General features: G+C 42.7%; 1 protein-coding gene across 1 annotated transcript in view; it reads left to right on the top strand.

The window, feature by feature from the left end:
* Positions 1-17,130, top strand: part of piwil1 (piwi-like RNA-mediated gene silencing 1) — a 50,788-nt gene that overhangs the window by 1,530 nt on the left and 32,128 nt on the right. Inside the window, exons 2-5 of the mRNA XM_078554670.1 lie at positions 7,938-8,066; positions 10,322-10,536; positions 14,819-14,940; positions 15,590-15,670. Coding sequence (XP_078410796.1) covers positions 7,938-8,066; positions 10,322-10,536; positions 14,819-14,940; positions 15,590-15,670 — 547 coding nt within the window. The remainder of the gene's footprint in view (positions 1-7,937; positions 8,067-10,321; positions 10,537-14,818; positions 14,941-15,589; positions 15,671-17,130) is intronic.

The raw sequence follows: 17,130 nt of genomic DNA on the forward strand, positions 1-17,130 counted from the left end.
CCCCACACACACACACACACCTCCCCCACCCACACCCCCCCCCCTGCTCACACAACCCCCCCCTCATCCACACACCCACCCCCAACCCACACACCCCCCCCCTGCTCACACAAACCCCCCCCCCATCCACACACCCACACCCAACCCCACCCCCCAACCCACACACCCCCCCTGCTCTCACAAACCCCCCCCCCATCCACACACCCACACCCAACCCCCCCCCCAAACCCACACACCCCCCCGCTCACACAAACCCCCCCCCATCCACACACCCACACCCAACCCCCCCCCAAACCCACACACCCCCCCGCTCACACAAACCCCCCCCCATCCACACACCCACACCCAACCCCCCCCCAAACCCACACACCCCCCCGCTCACACAAACCCCCCCCCACCATCCCCACACCCACACCCAACCCCCCCACACCCACCCACACACACACCCCACTCCCTCCAAACACACACACACACCCCCCCCCCAAACACACACACCCCCCCTGCTCACACAAACCCCCCCCATCCACACACCCACACCCAACTGCCCCCCCACACCCAACCCCCCCCACACACACACACACACCCCACCCACACGGACCTTGCCCCCACCCCCCCCGCCTCACCCAAACACACACACACCACCTTGCACACCCCTCCTCACCCCCCCCCCCCCCCCCCACACACACCCCCCCAGACCGGCCCTGTCTTTACCCCACCACACACACCCCCCAGACCGGCCCTTTCTTTACCCCCACACACACACACACCCCCCCCCTAGACTGGCCCTTTCTTTACCCCCCACCCACCCACAAACACACACACACACCCTCCAGACTGGCCCTTTCTTTACCCCCACATCACAACCCCCAGACCTACCCCTTCTGCCATTGAGCCTACCCCTAGCCCTTCTCCCCGCGGTGCCAACTGATGTTAACCTCAGGATTTTTTGCAAGGATAGGAAATACTAGAACTTGGTATTTTTCTGTCTAATGGATGCTGATCAGGAATCATCTTTCAGAAAAGTTGTGTGCTGGTTGTTACTATCTTTCTGAGATTGTTATCTGATAGTATATAAAGCTGGCATCTGTGGTGATTTCACACGCTTTCAGCTGCAGTCTTATTGCCTGAGTTTACATGATTGTTTTCTCCTCCTCAGGAAGGAGCTGTGGGAACTTTAATTTATAAAAATGAGTGGAAGAGCCCGATCTCGGGCTCGAGGGAGGGCCCGTGTCCCTGAAGTAAGTGCCCAGCCTCTTGCCCCAAGGCCGGTAAGTAACTGCTTACAAATACACACTTGTTTTAGATGTTCTAGTGCCTCTGTAGTTTATATCATACCGACTTTGTAGCAAAGTTTTAATCTGCACTTAAGTGGTGGGCAAGATTCTAGAAGCAATTATTCGGGATAGAATTAGTAGTCGCATGGCAAAATATGGGTTGATAAGGAAGAGCCAGCATGGATTTCTGAAGGGGAAATCATGTTTGACTAAGTTGCTGGAGTTCTTTGAAGAGGTAACAGAGAAGGATGAGGGTAACGCTGTTGATGTGATGTACATGGACTTTGAAAAGGCATTTGATACAGTGTCACACAACAGACTTGAGAGAAAAGCTATATTGCTCATGGAATAAAAGGCACAGCAGCAACGTGGATACAAAACTGGCTGAAAAATAGGAAGCAGAGAGTAATGATCAATGGATATTTTTTGGGCTGGAGGAAGGTTTGTAGTGGAGTTCCCCAGGGGTCGGTATTGGGACCCTTGCTTTTCCTGATATATATTAATGATCTAGATCTTGGTGTGCAGGGAACAATCTCAAAGTTTGCGGATGATACGAAGCTTGGGAGTGTTGTGAACTGCGATGAGAACAGTGTAGAACTTTAAAAGGACATAGACAAGTTGGTGGAGTGGGCAGATAGGTGGCAGATGAAGTTCAATGTGGTGAAGTGTGAGGTGATGCATTTTGGTAGGAAGAACATGGACAGACAATATAAAATGAGTGAAATTTTGAAGGGGGTGCAGGAGCAGGAAGACCTGGGTGTGTGTGCACAGATCATTGAAGGTGACAGGACAGGTGGAGAGAGCAGTTAATAAAGCATATAGCGTCCTGGGCTTTATTAATAGGGGCATAGAGTACAAGAACAGGGAGGTTATGCTGAACTTATACAAGGCACTCGTTAGACCTCAGCTGGAATATTGTGTACAGTCCTGGACATCACATTATAGGAAGGATGTGAACACATTGGAGAGAGTGCAGAAGAGGTTTACAAGATTGGTTCCAAGGATGAGAAACTTCAGCTATGAAGATAGATTGGAGAGGTTGGGACTGTTCTCCTTGGAGGGAAGAAGGCTAAGAGGAGATTTGATAACGGTATTCAAAATCATGAGTGGGCTGGACAGAGTAGATAGGAAGAAGCTGTTCCTGCTCTTAAAAGGATCAGGAACGTGAGGGCACAGATTTAAAGTGATTTGCAAAAGAAGCAAATGTGACATGAGATAAAACTTTTTCACACAGCGAGTGATTCGGGTCTGGAATGCACTGCCTGGAAGTGTGGTGGAGGCAGGTTCAATTGAGGCATTCATGAGGGCATGTGTAGGCGTACAGGGAAAAGGCAGGGCAATGGCACTAGGTCATAATGCTCATTTGGAGAGCCGGTGCAGACAAGATGGGAGAAAGGCCTCCTGTGCCATTTAAATTCTGTGATTCTGTAAAACTGCTCACAGGCAACTGCCATTTGTTATCAGGCAAACCAATCTTTGAAAATAATGTAATAAAAAAAAAACTAACTTGGAACACTTGGCCTGAATCTTGCACTGAAGTGACAGCACTTGCCACTGACCTCAGGAAATTGCCCACAAAGTTTCAGTAATAACTATGATGTGGACTTCCACTTTCCCAGTGTTAATTTTGTTATGGGGATCTCTGGTGTCCAATGACAACGATGTAATCAAGCAGGCTAAACATTGAAGAATTCTCACACAGCAAAGCAGGAATAAAAACCACCAAAGATGATTCTCTTTTTTATTGTTTTATGGAGAATTGAATAGAGGCATAAACTTTGGAATTAAGATAACAACTGAAATATGGAGGTATCAAGGCCAGAGAGGTAGTTGAGCAGAAATATGTTAGTACATCATTAAAAACTCAGTTGCACCTCATTCAACAAGCTGTAACTTTTTCGAGCATTTTTCAGTGACACTGGTGGTGTTTAAAAAGTGGGGATTCTCTGATAAAACAGCTTTCACCAATAATCAATAACTAGCTTGGTAGGAAGGCGTTTCCCCCATTTTATAGCTGTATCCTTGTGGCTTGATGATTTCCCTGAAATTTTTAAGATGTGTGGTGAAAGCTTGTTTTCTCCACACACCGCACCCACCCCCCCTTCCACCCATCCCCGCAGAGCTTGGAATAGGGGATAGGTGGAAGGGCAGAGGCTGATGTAGGGGGCCTGATGGGGTCCTTTTGAACCTTTCTTTTAAAAGGTCCCCTCATGCACACTTGGGATTGTGACTCCTCTAAGGGGCCGTGAGTCATTATTCTTTAAAACCTGGCCTGACTCTATGAAAATTGTGGAGGAGTAGGAGATACCTATCTCTGTGGTGGAGCCGACCAGGTCAGGAGCGCTGGATGTGGGCTTCTGACAGGAAGCAGCCTGTAGCCTTTAGAGGCAGTCCCGAAAATTGAATGGGGTTGGGGATCCCAGAATCTGAACCTGCCCACCATTTTTAAAGAGCTCCCGAGTCAACCGGACTCGGTGAAAATCCAGGCTGATATCTTTCCTACCTGTACCTAAATTAATTTCAATCACTGGCATATGTTGAAATGGGCATTGAGGTTGCTATGACTAAAAAAGCTAATTGCTTCAGAAATAAATGTAGGCCTGTCTTATACTTTGAAATGTAGGCACCTGCTCCAGTACCAGCTCCCACAAGACCTGCAACTGCAGGGGAACCTGAACTACTTGGTCGTGGTCGACAAAGAGGGCCCTCTGGTGCAGTGGGACGTAAAGATGGTGAGGCTTGATTTAAAATGTGTACCATCATAGGTCTTACAATTGAAACTTTATAATTTGTGTATATAAATAGCCTTTGGGCAGTTCTTTATGCTTGTGGAAGGAAAATAGGGGCATTCTCTTGTGTGCAAAGATTTTTGTTCAGAGGTCTCAGAAGTCTGTCTTGGTCAAACCGGAAACCATAGGAAACCAATGCATGTCATCAATCATTGGTGCATGATGAATCCACATCTGAGAAGCTTTCTTTGGTTTTGGGTTGATTGAATCTTATCATTAAGCCCTCTCATGGCATTATTGCATAGCTCATTCAATTCTTGATTGACTAGAGCACAAGAGGAGGATGTTAAGAGGCTTCAAGGTGATTTAGAGAAGTTGAGTGAGTGGGCAAATACATCACAGATGCAGTATAACGTGGATAAGTATGAAGTTATCCACTTTGGTAGGAAAAACAGAATGGCAGAGTATTATTTAAACGGTGATAGGTTGGGAAATGTTGGCGTACAAGGACACCCAGGTCGCTTTGTGCATCAATCACTGAAAGCAAGCATGCAGGTGCAGCAAGCAGTTAAGAAGGCAAATGATATGTTAGCCTTCATTGCGAGAGGATTTGAGTACAGGAGCGAGGATGTCTTAATGCAGCTATACAGGGCCTGGGTGAGACCACACCTGGAATATTGTGTGCAGTTTTGGTCTCCTTGCCTAAGAAAAGATATACTTGCTACAGAGGGAGAGCAGAAAAGGTTCACCAGACTGATTCCTGGGATGGCAGGATTGTCATATGAGGAGAGATTGGGCTGTCTAGGCCTGTATTCATTGGAGTTTAGAAGAACGAGATGGGATCTCATTGAAACGGTTAAAATTCTAACAGGGATGGACAGACTGAATGCAGGGATGATGTTTCCTCTGGCTGTGGGGGGTCTAGAGGGTGATGAACCTGTGGAATTCTCTACCACAGAGGGCTGTGGAGGCCAAGTCACTGAATATATTTAAGAAGGAAATAGATTTCTGGAACCCTAAAGGTATCAAGGGATATAGGGAAAGAGCCTCCCGCTCTATGGTGTTGCGGAGGAGTAGGAGATACCTATCTCTGTGGTGGAGCTGACCAGGTCGGGAGCGCTGGATGTGGGCTTCTGACAGGAAGCAGCCTGCAGCCTTTAGAGGCAGTCCCGAAAATTGAATGGGATTGGGAGGGCCAGCCAAGATCGTATTGAATGGTGGAGCAGGCTGAAAGGGCCAAATGATCGACTCCTGCTCCTATTTTCTATGTTTCTGTTTTTATTAGCCAGTGAAGAGATTGGTGTTCATCAGACCTTTTTGTTCCAGAAATTAAATCTTGGTGTCCTCAGCTTTTGCATAGCAAACAAAGCTGGAAAATTGCATGTTGTGAGCTTAGTTCATAGTTCATGACTCACAACAAAGATATATCCCAGTGAGGAAGAAGGATTCTAGGAAGGAGAAAAACCAACCATAATTAACCAAGGAAGTTAAGGATAGTATCAAGTTGAAAGACAAAATATACACTCTGGCTTACCATTAATCTTTGCCAGAGGATTAGGAAAGTTTTAAAATCCAACAAAAGATGACCAAAAAATAATAGACTGAGAAACTAAACTTTGAGGGTAAACTGGCAAGTAATATAAAAATGGACAGTAAGAGCTTCTTTAAATATATAAAAAGGAAGAGAGAAGCCAAAGTGAACATAGGCCCCTTAGAGAATGAGGCTGGGGAAATAATGGGAAACCAGGGAATGGCAGAGGAGTTGAATAAATACTTTGCATCAGTCTTGACGGTAGAAGACACTAATAACATTCCAAAAATACTAAATAATCAAGGGGCAAAATGGGTGGAGGAAATTAATACAATAACTATCACTAGAGAAAAAATATTAGGGAAACTAAATGGGGCTAAAGGCCAATAGGACCCCTGGACCTGATCGGTTGCATCCTAGGATATTAAAGGAAGTACCTATACAGATAGTGGATGCACTGGTAATAATCTTCCAAGAATCCTTAGATTCTGGAAAAGCCCCAGAAGATTGGAAAAATGCCAATGTAACGCCCATTTTCAAAAAGGATGGGGGGGACAAAAAAACGGGTAATTATAGGCCAGTTAGCTTAACATCCGTCATTGGGAAAATGTTAGCCTATTATAAAGGATGTAATAGAGCATTTAGAAATGCATAATATGATCAAACAGTCATCATGACTTCGTGAAGGGGAAGTCATGCCTGACAAATTTATCAGAATTCTTTGCGGGGGTAACAAGTAGGGTAGGTAAAGGGGAACCAGTAGATGTAATATATTTGGATTTCCAAAAGGCATTTGCTAAGGTACTGCACATAAGGCTACTTAATAAGATAAGAGCCCATGATGTTGGGAGTAGTATATTAGCATGGATAGAGGATTGGCTAACTAATAGAAGACAGAGTTGGGATAAGGGGGCATTTTCAGCATGGCAGCTGAAACTAGTGGAGTGCCACAGGATCAGTGCTGGGCCCACAATTATTTACAATATATATTAATGACTTGGATGAGGGAACTGAATGTACTATCGCCAAGTTTGCAGATGACACAATAATAAACAGGAAGGCAAGTGGTGAGGATGATAGAGTCTACAGAAGGATATGGGCAGGTTAAGTGAGTGGGCAAAAACTTGACAAATGGAATATAATGTGGGAAAATGTGAGGCTATGTACTTTGGCAGGAAGAATAGAGGAGCTGAATGTTATTTAAATGGAGAAAGACTGCAGAAAGCTGCAGCACAGAGGGATTTGGGGGTCCTCATGCATGAATCTCAAAAAGCTAGCATACAAGTTCGGGCAATAGGAAAGGCAAATGGAATGTTGGCCTTTATTTCAAAGGGAATGGAGTATAAAAGTAGGGAAATCTTGCTAAAACTATACAAAGCACTAATTAAACCACACCTAGAATACTGTGAACAGTTTTGGTCCCCTTATCTAAGGAAAAATATACTGGCATTGGAGGCAGTCCAGAGAATGTTCACTATCTCTATCACTATCCTGGGTATGGAGGGATTTTCTTATGAGGAGAGGTTGAGTAGGCTGGGCCTGTACTCAATGGAGTTTAGAAGAATGAGAGACAACCTTATTGAAACATAAGATTCTTAGGGAACTTGACAGGATAGATGCTGAGAGGTCGTTTCCCCCTGTGGGAGAGTCTAGGACCAGAGGGCATAATCTGAGTAAGGGGTTGCCCATTTAAGACAGAAATAAGGAGGAATTTCTTCTGACAGTATAGAATCTGTGGAATTCTTACTGCAGAGTATAGAGGCTGGGTTGTCAAATATATTCAAGGCTGAGAGAGACAGATTTTTAATCAGTAAGGGAATTCAGGGTTATGGGGAAAAGGCAGGAAAGTGGAGTTGAGGATTATCAGATCAGCCATGACCTCATTGAATGGCACAGCAGACTCGATGGGCCGAATGGCCTACTTCCGCTCCTATGTTATATGGTCTTGCGTCTTATGGTCTTATAGTATTTGATTTGTTCTTTTAGTATTTCCTGTCATGGGTTTTCCCCTTTCAAGTAAAGTAGGCCACTTGTTACCATTCTTCTAAAAACTCCAGGGCTTGAAAAGAAATGAATATTGATAGCTGAACATCATAATAGTGCAAAGAAACACCGATCAGGTATTTCTACTATAAGAATTGTGGGTGTCCTTCCTGTTTGTGGAGAATGCATGTGATTGCATTAAATTAATATTCTGCCTCCTGTTCATAATTGTAATGAGTTTGTGTAGCTGTGAAGGCTGTGTCTTCCTGTCGGTTGTTTAGTTGAACAGCATCCGATATAAATGGAAGCTGGAAATAATAGGACCTTTTAGTAGTTCCTCAAGACTGGTAAAATAAATATAACTCCATTGCACTGGATTTGACGTGTATAATTTATTCTTGTTTCTTGAAAATGTGGCAGTCGTTGAGGTGATATCTGCTGGATTTAAAGAGATGTCATTGGCAGAAAGAGGGGGTCGGCGGCGAGACTTCCATGATCTCGGAGTTAACACTAGGAAGGCAATGGAGCATGTCAAGGAGTCGAAAACAGGTAAAGTCTAGTGTGGAGTAGTTCAGGGTTTACATTTGAGGTTGCTTGTACTGATGATCACTTTCTGTGGTCAAATCTTAAGATCGTATGTTAGTTTCAGAGCTTTATGTTCTAATTCATTTATCTCCACTGAATGAGCAAGTGATGAAGTTGCATGTTCTAGATCAAAGGTGTCCAAAAATAATTTTAATAGGTTTTTACTCTTTGTCCATTTCATTTTCTCTTTCAAAAACAGAATTACCTGGAAAAACTCAGCAGGTCTGGCAGCATCGGTGGAGAAGAAAAGAGTTGACGTTTCGAGTCCTCATGACCCTTCAACAGAACTGTTCTGTTGAAGGGTCATGTGGACTCGAAACGTCAAGTCTTTTCTTCTCCGCCGATGCTGCCAGACCTGCTGAGTTTTTCCAGGTAATTCTGTTTTTGTTTTGGATTTCCAGCATTCGCAGTAGTTTTTTGTTTTTATCTCTTTCTCTTTGCTCATTTTACTATACCAATATATTTTTTAAAAAATTAGTCAAAACCTTTCAGTTTTTAAAGGCTTTTTGAAAAACCACCTGAGCTCTGTGGCGTTCAGCACTTAATACAATTTTTGGCATGGCTTTTGCATTGGTACAAATACTGTAGTTGCCTTGTACTTGGTTTTTGGTGTATGATTCAAATTGCTACAGTTGACACCAACAATCCAGATCAAGCAGCTGCTATTGTGCTAATGATGCCATTGTGAAATCATTGGTGGCTCCAAAGTGGATCAGCACAGTGACCAGGAATGATTATGCATTGGTACAGCCATTAGATAAGTGTAATTTATTAGGTGGTTAACACAGGACATTAGACTCTCGATTTCCTCCAAATCTTTGCCCTATTATGCATGTCTGCGCTTGTACCCATGACAGTGGTAACACACTTTTTTTTTGTGGAGAAGTATGAGTACCTGTTATAATCTAGCTAAAACAATGAAGCTTTTTCCACCTTGAGGCTTTGCACAAGGGAGATGTAGCAGAAGCAGTTTTGGTTATTTAATGTTTTTTAAAAAAAAACTAGTATTGAGATTGAGTTGGGGAGGATTAAAATCATAAACTGTTATAACAAGTATGTGCTAGTTTTCGCTAGACCATCTAGTGTATCTGCTCAATCTACTTGCCCTATTTTTTCCAAGCAACTAACAAGTAATGGTTTGTGGCAGAAAATTTCCAGCTACTAACCATTCTTGATGTAAAGATTTTTTTCTGATCTTTGGTCCTTTTGTGATTGTCTCCACTTGTCAAAATTAGATGGCCTCAATATTTACTACCTCACAGCCCTTTGTACTCTTGTTGAGCTGCCCAAAGTTGCAGGGAACTGCCCAATTATGATCCGTGTCTTCTACATGTTGAAATTGTCACTGTTTTTATGCTTTATACCTCTTGATAGAAAATCTAGAATTCTTGCTTTTTTATGGCCTTTATTTACTCATGCTCCCACATTTTTTTAAAGCTCCACATGCCTGCAAATCTATTGTTTAAGATGTATTATTTCCCTATTCTAAGAAATACCACTTATTTTTCTACACTGTCACCTATCATATAACCCTAGTCTGTTCTTCAGTCTTCTGCAATCCTATACATCAGAAAATGTTAATTTTGGCTTCCGTTTCTAAATTCGGATTCTTTACTTGTGTATGGTTAAATCAGAAAGATCCCAACGCAATCCTTTGCAACAGTACTTGCTGCATCCTACCAAACTTCTGCACACCGCTGTTTTTACTCTTTGCCCTCTAGCCAACTCTTGTCCATGCAGCATTTTCCCCTTAATTCCCATGTGCTGTGCTCTTTGCCATCAATCTTCTTGATATCCTTTTTAGAAGAGGGGTAACATTTCCGATCCTCTTAATATTGAGACATTGCCATTCTATAGCATTTTGGAAAATAAAATTCAGTCTGTTATTTCCTCGTTTCTCTTCAGATCCTCAACTTTGGTACCCTGGCTTTGAATAATAGCCTCTGCTGTAATTAATTAAGTGACTGCTAAATAACTCATTTATACCCTTTCTGTTGTAAGCTAATTACATGAGTTCTCTCCATATTCTAAGTACTGTAGTTTAGGTAAACACTAATTGAACACTGAACTTTAAATAAATGTGTCATAAAGTAAAAGCAGCACTTACATTTATATTGTGCATTTCATGACCTCAGATGTCTCAAAGCAATTTCAGAATGATCTGCTTCTGAAGTGTTGCTGTTGTGGTGCAGAAAATTATTAATCTTTTATATTTTCAGGTATTTCTGGAAGTCTAATACGTCTGATAACAAACTATATTCGCCTAAACTCACGTCCCCAGTGGGCCCTATATCAATACCATGTGGATTATAACCCTCAAATGGAATCGCGACGTCTGCGTACTGTACTATTGTTTATGCATGACAAAATTCTTGGTACAACTCGTGTTTTTGATGGCTCCATCTTATTCCTGCCTATAAAACTGGAAAAGAAAGTAAGTTCTAAATCCTTTAAGACACTATCGGAAATGTAATCATTTTGTCTTAAAAGAAGGAGCCTGACCTTGTGGTGGAATGAAAAAGAAAATATAATGCAGTGAACTTATTCTTAGAATTCAGCTCTCTCGCTGTTGATTAACCCTGCATTTTTGTGAGCTTTGTGATCTCTTGCTGAGCTGCTTCCCCTCCATTTTGTAATGAGGTTTGAAGTTTTCCATTTTTCAGAACATTTATAAAATAGTGCAGACGGAGGCCATTCAGCCCATTCTGTCTTGGATAGAAGAGCTATCCAATTAGCCCTGCTTACCTTGGCCCTGCAGATTTTTCCTTTCAAGTACATATCAAATATCCTTTTGAAAGTTACTACTGAATCCTCTTCCATGCCCCTTTCTGATAGTGTGTTCAAGATCGTAACTTTGAAGCAGACACACCAGATAATGTAGATGGAGGAGTTTAAGGCACTTGGGCCTGAGTTCTGTCCTGGGACCTTTTAGAACTGGACTCAAATTGTGAAAAGAATGAGCTGGGAGGGGAAGGAACAGGCTACTGGAATATATTGTACTATGTTCAGCACCTGCCCCCACCATTTGATTCACCTCTGTAAAGAACTAAAAAGCTTTGCATTTATATAGCACTTTTAACAACCACAGGATGTCCCGAAGAGCTTTGGTGAGACCACACCCTGTAGTACTGTGCCGTTTTGGACTCCATATTTAAGGAAGGATAAACAGTCCCTCTGGATTGAGGCTGACTTGCTTGCACCCTGGGATTGATGGGTTCTGAGATGACTAAATCCAGTGTGCGATCTACAGACTCTGCCACATGCGGGGCGGGCAAGTGGTGCTTGAAGGATTGGGTAGATGGGTTGTTTGGAGGTTTGTGCGCTCCCTCCGATGCCTCGATTTCTCCTGCCATGACTGTGTTCCAAGCAGATCAGTTGCTTCTGGAGCCTGGTGTCAGGCGTATGAACGACATGTCCTGTCCAGTGGAGCTGGTTTTGCGTGATTAGTGTCTTGATGCTGGGTGAGTTGGCTTGGGAGACGACACTGCTGCTGGACCGCCTTACTTGCTAGTGGATTTGGAGGGCCTTGTGAAAGCACTGCTGGTGGTACTTCTCCAGTGCTTGAAGGTATCTGCTGTAGGTTGTCCAAGTCTCTGAAGCATATAGGAGCAAGGGAACCACTGCTGCCCTGTAAACCATAACCTTAGTCTCGGGTTTGAGATTGTGGTCCTCAAATATTCTTTTCCTCAGATGGCTGAAGGCTTGAACTGGCACATTGGAGGCAATAATACATTTTCACCGTCCATGTCTGCCTTTGTCGAGAGGAGGCTCCCAAAATCAGAATGCACACTTTCCAGGATCTCATCACTGATCTTAATTGGCGGGCGATGTTGTGATGTGGGAGCTGGTTGGAAGAAGACCTTAATTTTCCAGGTGTTTCGTGAAAGGTTCTCAGTTCTTATTTTGACTTTTAAGGAAGGATATATTTGCATTGGAGGCAGTACAGCAAAGGTTCACTAGATTGGTCTTTGGGATGAGGGAGTTGTCCCATGATGAGAGGCTGAGGTAAATTGAGACTGTATTCTTGGAGTTTGAGAGGTGATCTCATTGAAACATTCAAGATTCTGAAGGGGCTTGACAGGGTCGATACTGAGACAGTTTTCCTGGCTGGGGATGTGGGGGCACAGTCTCGAGACAAGGGGCCAATCATTTAGGACTGAGATGAGGAGAAACTTTACTTAAAGGGTTGTGAATCTTTGGAATTCTCTACCCCAGAGGGTTGTGGATGCTTCCTTGTTGAACATGTTTAGAGCTGGGATAGACAGATTTTTTTGGTGTCTCATGGAGTCAAAGGATATGGGGAGCAGTTGGGAAAGTGGAGTTGAAACCCAGGATCAGCCACAATTATTGAATGGTGGAGCATGCACAACGGGCCATAAGATCTACTCCTGCTATTTCTTGTGTTCTTACATGTGTGAAGTACTTTTGAAATGTCGTCACTGTTGTAATGTAGGAAATGTGGCAGCCAATTTACACATAGCCAGCTTCCACAAACAGCAATGTGTTATTGAATAGATAATTTGTTTGTGATGTTGACTTGGGGATAAATATTGGCCAAGGCACCCTGGATAACTCACCTCTTCAAAATAGTGCCATGGAATTTTTTTCATCTGCCTGAGAGGGCAGGGTGGGTGGGAACCTCAGTTTATTGTTCCAACGAAAAGACATTGCAGCCCTCCTTCAATACTGCACTGGCATGTCAGCTTTATTGATTTTTGTGCTTCAGTCCCAGAGAGACTTGAACCCGCAATCTTCTGACTTGGGCGAGAGGTTACCAACTGAGTTACAGCTGACATTTTTGATATTGAGCATGTATTGTTTAAAATTCTTGGTGATCAATGTATGTGCTTTTTCTGTTGTGTCTGTTATGATCTCGGTAGAGACCAGTAACTTTTTAAAAAAGTAGACACAAATTGAAATCCCAGTTATCTATTAAGAGAGTGAAGCCACAAGATCCCATGGTTTAAAACTGAAGAATTTTTACTATACAGGAGTCAAGAAAGCAGACACCAAATACTACCTATCCTATACTTCAACTTCCAGAATTAACGTGAGTTAATAGGCAAAAGGTGGTTGAATATAAATTGCACAGTAAATGACAGTAACAATGAATACAGACCTTAGGAATTGGCTCAGCAGTCTGCTCAAATTTTAGTGATCATACTCAGTCATTGAGTCCTTTCAACTGTCTTCTTCACAAGGAATTTCAACTCCTCCCTCTCGGAGCTAGTCTGATCTCCAGCAGACAGCAGTGCACAACCAACTAGAGCTCCACAGACATGGTCTTCACCACAAATGTCACGTCTGTAGAAGTTGCTCAACACGGCCTGGATAATGTAGATCCACCAATGTTCTCTTCAAGTAACAGAAACAGCTGCAGCATCCTTTCTCCTTGCTTATTCTCAGCTTCTGGATCTAGGCTTTTCTTGAGCCTTCAGCTTTTGTTCTGCTCCAGTGGACTGAAAAACTGCTGCTACACAGCTTGGACTGATCTGTGTCCTTTTTTATACCTTTTCAACAAGTTTTAGTTTCGATTTCCCAACTTCCGCTTGCTCTGAGTTCTGATGAAGTCATACGGACTCGAAATGTTCACTCTATTCCTCTCCGCAGATGCTGTCAGACCTGCTGAGTTTTTCCAGCTACTTTTGTTTTTGTTTCAGCTTGCTCCTGACATCCTTGGAGACTAGGAAGTTCAGTTTTACTTGTGTTGATTTTACTGCTTCCCTTTTAGTTTCATTTTCAGTTCAGCTTTTGTTTTGAGGTAGGATCTGCCTCAAACATAAAAATCAAATTTCCCCCAGTGTGTTAGAAGGATCCGAATGAAAACACAATTGCATAGCAGGCTTAAAGAGAGATTGTCTTATTGGGTGTGATATTTTACCTCTGGAACTGTCAGCCTGGAGAATCCTCTTATAGTTGCAACAGAGATTTGAAGACTGGGAGGGGAGAAAAATATATTGAGAATTCACATCCATTGACGGCCGCCAGAGAGGGCTAATGAATTTATACCCATCAATACTTTGTTAAAGCAAGTACTAACACCGCTATGCCAGCTACTAAGTTCAAAGAAGCTTGGGGTTTGTAACAGGCAACCTATTAACTCAACAAATGGTGTCTGAACTACTGCAGACAGAATTCCTGAGCAAAACTGTAGGATTATTTCTCCAGATAAAAGCAGAGAGTGGAGGATTGTTGTTATAAATTGTCTATAAAATCAGTACCAGTTAATTACAACTGTGCAGTTTCCAGGCATGATGGACTGGAATTACCCAATGAGCTCCATTCTGGCTGGGAAGAGTGGTGCCACTTCTTACAGTTCATAATTCAGGATTTGAGCTTGCATACTTAGGAACTGTATTGAGACTGTTGAATACAAATGCTAAATCCTAAGGCTACATTCAATCAGCAGAGTTGCATTTAAGTCTTGGTGAAGAGGTAAAATGTGCCTACTGTACCCAATTTATAGTCCAGCTCTTCATTTAGTAGGTTGACATTAGACATAGCAGCATAGAACTTTGGAGCAGGAGTAGGCCGTTTAACCCTTTGGGCCTGCTCCACCTTTCAATAAGATCATGGTTGATCTGGTTGTGATTTGAAATGGTTTTTAAGAAACTGTTGGAGGTGCTAATTTCCATCTAAAACAGGGAAGCTTTCAGGGTTAAGCATGTGAAATGTTTGAGTTTTAATAAGATTTGTCACCTTTCCTTAATTGAAAGGTCACTGAGCTACTCAGCCAGACACGTGATGGCCAGAATGTGAAGGTAACGGTTACTTTGACCAATGAATTGCCTCCGACTTCTCCAACGTGCCTTCAGTTTTACAACATTGTATTTAGAAGGTAAGCGATTGACAGGGTATCTTTTGGCCTGGAGACTTTTAAGGATTGTGGGGATTTAAATGGTTAGCCACAGCGATTGAACTAACACAGGCATGTTGAGTAGGATAGCTGCCTGTTTTGCAAGCTCTGTGATTCTAGGAATTATTTAATACTGTTTAACAATGACACAATTTGAAAGTGAACCTCCTTCCTATTGGATTGAAAATTTACCATTTGGATGCACTACTGTTTTCAAGTCAGACAAATGCCCTAGATACTAGAGAAAGTATAGGGTTGAAAGGAATATCCTTGTGTGGAATGTGCACTGATTTTTGCAAAACAAATTCCTGCTTAAGAATTTCCCACTAGCTTGTTTACTGGATGTAACTTGTAGCATGAGCTCATTGCTTGTCAGACATCTGACTGATCAAAGAAAAAATTCAGATGGGCTGAGTTGATCTTGACACGTTTTATTGTAATTCTGAGATTTAAATAATTTGAAGTTTGTTTAATAATCTTCCAAGGATGGCATTGCCTCAGGGAAATCTGAGAAATTTGCAGTTGGGCTAATTTAACTAGAATTCTTCTTACATCTGCTGTGTTAAATAGATTTGATTGGAATTGTCACATTTCTAAAATCACTTCAATTCCTGAAGTATTTTTTTTTCAGACTTTTAAAGATGATGTCCTTGCAGCAAATTGGTCGAAACTATTACAATCCTCAGGATCCCATTATGATTCCACAGCACAGGTAGGTGACAACTAGTTACAAATGCTAACATTTGATTTGATTGAGCTAGTGAGTCTTCCTTGTACCTGGCAAGTTATGTGTAGCCTTCAGGAACAGCAGGGTGTAAAGACATAATTTAGTAATGTTAGCATACTGTCTATTTTGTCCTTACTTGATTTCTACTTGAATCCACATATATATAATGGCTTGTCAAATTGTAATTATCCCTTCCCACAGGTGGCTACACTGGCAGCAGAGTAGAATTACCATGTGAAAAGTTACCTACTGTTACTTTAGATATGGCCATAGGAATTTATAATTGAAAAAGTTGACAAGAATTGTATTCGGATGTAAGATTTTTTAATATAGGTTCAAAATCGATTCCATCTAATTAAAAGCAAACTAAATTTTAAATACACATAAACTGTAGGAAAATTTAAAATGATGGAAGATGTGAACTTTTTAATATTTGTTCATTGGACATGGACTTTGCTGGCAAGGCTAGCATTTATTGCCCATCCCTAAATTGCTTCGAGTAGGTGGTGGTGATCTGCCTTCTTGAACCGCTGCAGCTCATGTAGTGTAGGTACACTCTCACGATGCTGTTAGGAAGGGAGTTCCAGAATTTTGACCCAGTGACAGTGAAGGAATGGTGATTATGTTTCCAAAGTCAGGACGGTGTATGACTTGGAGGGAACTAGCAGCTGCTGGTATTCCCATGCATCTGCTGCACTTGCCCTTTTAGTTGGTAGTGGTTGTGGGTTTGGAAGGTGCTGTCAAAGGAGCCATGGTGAGTTACTGCAGTTCATCTTGTAGATGGTACAGTCGGTTGCCACTGTGTGTCAGTGGTGGAGGGAGTAGATGTTTAAGATGGTGGATGGGGTGCCAGTCAAGTGGGCTGATTTGTCCTGGATGGTATCGAGCATCTTGGTGGTGTTGGAGCTACACTCATCCAGGCAAGTGGAGAGTATTCCATCACACTCCTGACTTGTGCCTTGTAGGTGGTGGACAGGCTTTGGGGAGTCAGGAGGTGAGTTACTTGCTGCAGAATTCCCAACCTCTGACCTCTTGTAGCCACAGTATTTATATGGCTAGCCCAGTTCAGTGTCTGGTTAATGGTAAGCCCCCAGGATGTCGTTAATGGGGGATTCAGTGATGGTCATACCATTGAATGTCAAAGGGAGATGGTTAGATTCTCACTTGTTGGAGATGGTCATTGCCTGGCACTTCGCACAAATGTTACTTGCCACTTATCAGTCTGAGACTGAATATTGTGCGGGTCTTGTTGCATTTTGACATGGACTACTTCGCTATCTGAGGAGTTGAGAACAGTGCAGAACATTGCGCAATCATCAGCCAACACCCCCATTTCTGACCTTATGATGGAAGGAAGGTCATTGATGAAACAGCTGAAGATGGTTGGGCTGAGGACACTACCCTGAGGAACTCCTGCAGTGATGCCCCGGGACTGAGATAATTGA

The sequence above is a fragment of the Cetorhinus maximus genome, chromosome 12 (assembly GCF_964194155.1).
Source record: "Cetorhinus maximus chromosome 12, sCetMax3.hap1.1, whole genome shotgun sequence".
Lineage (NCBI taxonomy): Eukaryota > Metazoa > Chordata > Chondrichthyes > Lamniformes > Cetorhinidae > Cetorhinus > Cetorhinus maximus.